The 8,047-nt window shown below is 34.3% G+C and overlaps 1 protein-coding gene across 1 annotated transcript; it reads right to left on the reverse strand.

The window, feature by feature from the left end:
* Positions 1-707: 707 nt before the first annotated feature.
* LOC102772418 (olfactory receptor 13D1) lies at positions 708-1,646 on the reverse strand. Its single transcript, XM_006768737.1, has one exon. The coding sequence runs from the start codon at positions 1,644-1,646 to the stop codon at positions 708-710; it is 939 nt and encodes a 312-aa protein (XP_006768800.1).
* Between the last annotated feature and the right edge of the window lie 6,401 nt (positions 1,647-8,047).

Genomic DNA, 8,047 nt, shown 5'->3' on the forward strand with positions numbered 1-8,047 from the left:
GGCGTCAGGCCTGGGCAAGGGGCCGATCCTGCGATTGGAGGGTGATGGGGGTCAACACCTGAGGGCTCCCAGTATGTGAGAGGGGTCAGGCTGGGCTGAGGGACACTCCCCCCCACACACACCCAGTGCACGAATTTCATGCACCAGGTCCCTAGTGGTATTATGAAAACCATGGACTTTACAACCAAAGAACTCAGGATTGAATGACAACTTTTTTACTTCCTAGAAGTGTGACTTTGGAAAACAGATTTTGACCTCTCTGTGCTTTGGTGACTTCATTTGGAAGATGGATACAGCAATGCCTATATCATGAGGTTGTTTGTGACAATCAAGTAAGAAAATAAATTCAAAACCAGTAACCAATTACAGACAGAAAAACATGAACTCAAATAGTTCTTTCAAAAAGGGGAATAAAAAATATGTGTTTTACTTGTTAAGTAGACATATGTTCTTGATTTTCTTAGAAAAACTCAAATTTCATTTTTTCCTTATTTTTAAAAGTTTAATCTTACTTCTTAGACCAGTTGTCCCTACATTTTTGTCATTTTCATAAAAAACATGAAGGTAGATTATTATTTTGAAATCTATTTCCAACTCTTAAATTTTGTGACTCTACATATAACTTTTCTTTTGTTGCATTTGTATTAAAAACCTTTGCCTCCAATCTATGAGCTTGTTTTGTGCATGACTTCAAAGATGTGTGTTTCTCATCCTTTCTTCCAGCACCAGTGCCTACTCACCAATTTTCTCAGAGCCCCATGCACCTCTGTATTCCTCAGGCTGTAGATGATAGGATTGAGCATGGGTGTTACCACTCCATAGAAGAGGGCAATTAATTTGTTAAAAGCAGAATCTTTGGACTTTGGCTTCATATACATGAAGAGGATTGTCCCGTAAAACACAGTCACCACTGTTATGTGGGCTGAGCAGGTGGAAAAGGCCTTTTTTCTTCCTTCTGCTGAATTGATTCTTAGTACAGTAGAAAGGATGAAAATGTAGGAGATACAAATCAACAGTAGTGGAATAAACAAAAATATTACATTACCCAACATTATAGTAATCTCATTCAAGGAAATATCTGTGCAAGCCAGCTTGACAAAGGCCAATATTTCACAAACAAAATGATTAATGACATTTTTTCCACAAAAGGGCAACTGTATTGCAAGAATAGTTTCTGTCAGTGAGTTGAAAAAGCCCAATCCCCAGGCGAGAGCAGCCATCTGAATACACAGTGCCCTGCTCATGATGATGGGGTATCTCAGAGGGTTGCAAATGGCCACAAACCGATCGTATGCCATCACTGCTAGGAGCACACACTCTGTGGACCCCATACTGTAGGAGACAGACATCTGCACCACACATCTAGTGAAGGAGATGGTTTTTTTCTTTGATAGGAAGTGTATCAACATTGAGGGGATAAAGGAGGATGTATACCAAATGTCTAGGAAGGAAAGATTACCAAGGAAGAAGTACATGGGCGTGTGGAGGCGGGAATCCAGGAGAGTTAGGATGACCAAGGTGCCATTCCCCAAAAGGATCACCAGGTACATCACCAAGCATGTCGCAAAAAGAAGTTTTTCAGCTCTCGGGTACTCAGAAAGTCCCTGCAGAATGAACTCGATCTCTGTCCAATTGGTCCTTTCCATTTCACTCTCATATACCTGGAGTAATCCAGAGAAAACTACAAGTTAATCTAATGAGTCTGTACTGTATTCACATATGAAATGAGAGATCATTTAGGAGGGGCAACAAGTGTCAGCACTAGCTGGAATAGTGGTAACAGCTGTGAGTTTAGCTTTTCCAATTCCTCTTCCAGCTTATAAGGCAGTGCATTAAAGACATGAAATAATTACATTGATAGCTTATTAAAAACACAGGTTTCTGATTCTATTCTTGAGCTTGTAATGCACAAGTTCTGAGGTAGGGAAGAACTATTTGAATTTTGAATAAACATCTGTAATCTCTGATTCAGTGGACCTACAGGCCCAATTTTAAATATTAGTATTTTGGAAAGAGCATGCCTAACCTGTTAAAAATATCTATTTGATTTTGAAAATACAGCTGGTTTAGGGTTTTATAATTTACTAATATGTTAATTACACTTATTTTATCATTACTATAATTCTCAAAGGAAAATAAAATTCATAGAGGCTATATATATATATATATACACACACACACATATATATAAATGTATATAAAAACATACTTTTTATTCAAATTTTAATTTTCTTACTTTACTTCCCCTCTTTTAACTAAATGCTTATTGCTGTCCCCAAATTATGTAAGTTGTCTAAGGAGTGAGAATCAGGCATATTTTTAAGTAGTACACTCCAGATGATTCTAATGTGCCACTGAGGAAGAGAGCTACCTGTCTAGTGGAGTGAGTCCAACGTCCAACTGTCAGTGCAGGTGAATCCCACACACAATCCTTGTAAAAGATTCTGAGCCAGTGGGCCTGATGTGGCTTCTAAGATCTGCATTTATTAACACGTTCCCAGATGCTGATACTCTGCAGAACTCACCTGAATAGTAAGGCCTTGTAAACCATCTCTCTCCACAACCTTTGCAGAGTGCCATTGGTGCTTTAATTGTTTGTAGGACTGAATAGTAGATAATGCAAAACTGACACTTTGGGAGAGTTGGATGTGAGACTTCTGTGTTAGTGTGTAGCAATAAATTTTGTGTTCTTTATATTTTAGCTATACAGTCAACCAAATTGCATACATTTTTTTTTATTTCTGCCCATATAAAAGTTGTTACTCTCCCATGTGTTGAATTTGTCATTAGGATCAATATTTTTTCAAAACAGGAATTCGAGGTTAGCTCAAGCACCTGAGTTGTGTACCATAAAGCATGGAGCAAATGACTTTAATTTGAAAAAAATGAAAGAGTAGATATTAGTACATGACCTTCTTTATGGCAAATAAATTAAAGAACATAATTTTGAAGACATCTCTTTATCCTCAAGGTATTTTGCATCACTTTAAAAATATCCCTAGAGGGGGAAAAATTGATACAATGGATTAGTTTCCACTTAGTGTTTTCAGACAATGGCTGTGTTTCTGGTATATTAAATTGCCAACATGTTATGCTACTTTCCATAAAAACTCCAGCTTATAATGGTGTGACATATTAATCAGCATAATAGAATGTCTATATACATGTTGGCTATGGAAATGAGACCTCTCATCCAAATCAAGCTGCACCCAACTTTGTAGGCACACATTTCAAAGAGGGTAGGAAGGGTTGGGTAGGCCAGCATATACTTCAATTTGCTTTAATTTTTTGACCAGTTTCCAATAACCAGATCACAATCATATAACTCCTGATGTACTGCAAAAAATTATAAAAAATGTAATATTCCTAGTCAATGAGAGAGAAAAGAAAACCCAAGAATTGTTAAGCATAGCAAACTCTATCACACCATAAACTCTAGTGTAATGTAATGTAATATACTAATATTTTGTAATAGAGTGGCAACTTTGAGTAAAAAATACATTGAAAAGCTATTTGTAAAGCTAATAGAAATTGTTTCGCAAATTAAAATCCTATTTTCTTCAACATTATAATGAGAAGATAGGACTGCATAATCATAACATCATTTCTAAATTTACATTACTCTATTACTTTAATTATCCCACTATTGTCTTCATCATCAACATTGTCTTTATCAGTTTTTATCAAATACTTAGTGTGCAACGTAAAACAAAAAGATTGGAATTTGATTGCCTGTATGTGCGGATGTCAACTTACTCTGAATCTAGGAATACAATTTTTGTAGAAGCTTTGAAGGAGCATCAGTTGTTTTGGGTCTGTCCTGAAGATTTTTTTAGACAATATGTGAATCAGATAAAATGCCCTCTCTTCTTTTTTAGAAACATCTCCTAAAAATTGATTTCTATTTGGAAATTGCAGAAAAGAATTATGGCATGCATTTGCTATTCTAACAGCCCTGAGATAGTTGCTGAAAAGAATCCCTTGCAAATCTTTATAAGAGAGACCACCAATCTGCTTTAATGCTTTCAAGTGGGGGAAAGGGGTTATTAGGCGGTATAAAGGAAGTTATTTTCATCACTCTTATAATGCTAGCGTGACTTTTAAGAAGCAATCGACAAACACTCTGTTGAATATCATTGTCTGAAATATTTTCTTCACTTATGTTTACTTCCCTAAAATGGATTTCTGGGAACAATGGAATGAAGATCTTTAAGATTTTTGATAGTTTCTAGTAAGTTACTTTCCATGAGATCTGTGTATTAGATAATTCAATTTTTTTCTAGTTCTTTGCCATTATTAGATATTATTTTTGTTAAGCAGGTTTTATTCTTGGTTAATGCTAAAGTAATTGTTAGAAAATCTTAGCACATTTATTTGATGGATCATTATGCACCTATTAATATAACATTTGTGAGGAATTTGTATAAATACAAAAATGATGCTTGAATTATGTTAAAATGATTAAGAAGCAAATAACAATTATAGCATTCGCTATAAAACCAAAACTTCAACCAAGATAATCTAGATAGATTAGAAAGAAATATCCAAAACATTAATGGTTATCTTAGAGATATTTTTTATGCTTTTCTGAATTACCCAAATTCTAAAATAGATGTGCATAAAATAATAAAAAAGAGACAAACACTGAAGCAGGTATCCAATTAGGTTAGGAAGATGAACTCAGACAAAATGTTAAAACAGCATAAGAAATGTTGATTGTCTTAGGTGTCTAGAGACCTCATACAGTGAGCTTGAGTTATACTGGTGTCCAGTTATTGATAGGAACACGCTGTTTCTGATGGACCTAGTACAGTTATAATCCCTACCCTAAAAATCCTCCAGGTAACAGTGTTTATTGTTTGTAGGAGGTACATCAAGAAAACTTGAGCTCTTGACTTAATCATATGTTATAAAAAGAGATTGCAGATCATTGATTCCAAGAAAAGAATTGTCCCTAAGAGATGAAGTTCTCATTTGTAAAGGCTGAACTGGCCTGGAGCCTAGACATCTTCCAATCCTCTCTCCCAACCTCTAGTCTTTTATAATAAATCACCATTCTGTGGTTTAATGCTGGGACTTCATCCAGGCACCATTTCAGTGTTATAATAGACCTATGAAAGTTTGTGACCTTTTTTTCTTTTCTTATCTAAGCCAGAAGTCAAACTCTAGCTTTCTAGAAGGGCCTCTAACTTTCTTGTGTGTTTTTTGTTGTTGTTGTTGGTTTTTTGTGGGGTTTTTTTTTTGCTTTTTAAAATTGACTTTGCTACTTAAGATCTAGTTTTTAAAGTACTAAGATTTTTCAATGAAAAATACATACCGTCTGCACTCTAAATTCTCAGTTATCCTCTCCAACTTTTCTAAAAAGATCAATTAAGACCAGTGATGATACTACACAAAGATTAATGGATTTTCCAGCTCTCAATTTATAGATTTTGGAAACTCTAATCTTTAGTTAATATGCCACAAGGAAAGATGTATTATTTTAGCTCACAAAGAGAAGAATAATTGACATGTGAAGTTCTAGTATGAAGCACTTCATATAATTTTTATTATTTAACCTTCAAAGTAGCTCAAATATTATCTTAAAATTTTACCTGTGAAGAAACTAATTTGATTTTTAAAAGTTAAGTACAATTTTAAATATCTTATAGTTGACAAATACTATAATTATAATTTAAACCCTTATTTATATGATTCCCAAGCTCCCATTTTTCCATTATACCACAATGTTTACTAATTTATAAACTTATAATAAAACAAAATTTAATACGATACAAGGATCCATATGATAGTTATACACACAAAATATATTTACCTCTTTTGAAAACATTGAAGACCTTGTCTTCCATTTATGAATAAATTGTTCACAATAATAAATTCAAATGAAAAATATGCCCCAAATTCCTTTCATGTCTAGTGTAGAGAGAATTAAGGTCCAGGGTAGCAGAATTTGGTTAGTAATAAATGAGAACGCCATCATTTTTAATATTCTTTAGCCTTGGCCAGCTGGGATTCAGACTTACAGGTATGATTACTTTTGCCTTCTGTTACATATTTTTTGTTTCTAATACTTTTTTATTTTTTACCATTAACACCTTTAACTACATATTTTCTCAAATGCTTATTGAGCGTAGTTTATGGGTCTTGATGCAGATAATTTTTACTTAATATTTTATTGAATTGGATACTCAAATATAGTAGTCATTAGCCCATTATTTATACGGGTCTGTTAATATTGAAAGCAACTTTCTCTTCCATGAACTACTTTGAGATTTTAAAAAATTCAAAGAATATTCTGGTCTTGGAGATGATGCCTGGGATTTTGTACTTTTTTCTTTACATAGATATTTTAAAACCCTACCATTAAGGATTGCCTAAACTCAGAAATGTTTGTATTTATTGATAGGGTATTTTTATTTTGAAATAATTTTAATAAAACTTCTCTATCTTACCTTGTGACTGGGTTTATAAGTCATCCACACCATCCACTTTATAAAGTAATAGAAAAAATCCCCAAGAATTTGAATTTCATTTGCATTTTTTAGATGAGACCAGAAAATTCTCAATTTTAAAGAAGGTTGCTCCTTCCTAAACACACACACACACACACACACACACACACACACACACGGAAAAGATTAGCCATAGTTAGGCAAACTTGAATCTTCTGAAAAGGGTGTCAAGGAAATAAGGCATATTAAAAAGAAAGGTCAGCGATGCAACTCTAGTTTTACATGATTTGCCCAGAAGTTGATACTTACTCAAGAGAGACTCAGCTTCTTTTGGAAGTCAGTCTAGCACTTATTTTTACCAAGTTCTTCAGTCCCTAAGGTTGTGAGTCAGAAACTTGGGATTCCCTAGAGATAAAGTCTCTACTTCTGCACATTCCAAAGACCCAATTATTTTGACATGAAGAAAATATTTTTTAAATAATATTTTGTTAAATTTTTTATTTAGAATTGAGATACAATATAGTTTCAGGTGCACAACCCAGTGATTGGAAATTTATATAACTTCCATACATTTCTTATAGTATTCATTGACTATGTCTGTGTATTTGTGGCTTCAAAATAAGTTAGGTTTTGAATCAGAATATGTACAAAAGTTCTCAGAAAAGTTACTCTTCCCCAAGAATTTGCCACCCCCCAGCTTTATTGAGAAATAATTTACATTACATTTTATAAGTTTAAGGTGTACAATGTTATGATTTGATGAATGTACATACTGCAAAGTGATTATCAAAATACCAGTAAGGTTAGTTAACATATGCATCCTCTCAACATAGTTGCCTTTTTTGTGTGAGAGCATTCAGAACCTACTCTCAGAGCAACTTTTTAATTTTTTTTTTTTAGGTATGAAATAGATGTTCTCATAGCAACTTCCTAGTATGCAGTATATATTATTAACTATAGTCACCATGCTGTACATTAGGTTTCCAGACCTTATTAATCTTATAACTAGAAGTTTGTACCATCTGACCACCATCACTCACCCCTCTCCCCGCAACCCCACCCCCTGAAAACCACCAATCTATTCTCTGTTTCTATAAATTCATGTGCCCTTGACCAGAATCGAAACCAGGACCCTTCAGTCCACAGGCCAATGCTCTATCCACTGAGCAAAACCAGCTGGGGCTTTTTATTTTATTTATTTTTATTGATTTTAGAGAGGAAGGGAGAGGGAGAGAGAGATAGAAACATCAATGATGAGAGAGAATCATTGGCCACTTCCTTTACTGGGCATGTGCCCTTGTCAGAATTGAACCCAGGGCTCTATCTGCTGAGCCAAACCAGCCAGGGCAGTCCATGTTTATTTGCTTCTTGTATTTTCTCTTTTGTTGTCTATCCACATTCTTTGCTTCACTATCTCTTGGTAGTTTGATAGTTTTCCTTTTAATTTGCTTAAGCTCTTCATAGATTAACACTTTGCTCTCCAATTTTTTATAAATTTTTTATTGATTTCAGAGAGGAAGGGAAAGGGAGAGGGAGAGAGAGAAACATCAGTGATGAGAGAATTATTGATCGGCTCCCTCCTGCATGCCTCAAGC

This window comes from Myotis davidii, unplaced genomic scaffold, assembly GCF_000327345.1.
Source record: "Myotis davidii unplaced genomic scaffold, ASM32734v1 scaffold723, whole genome shotgun sequence".
Lineage (NCBI taxonomy): Eukaryota > Metazoa > Chordata > Mammalia > Chiroptera > Vespertilionidae > Myotis > Myotis davidii.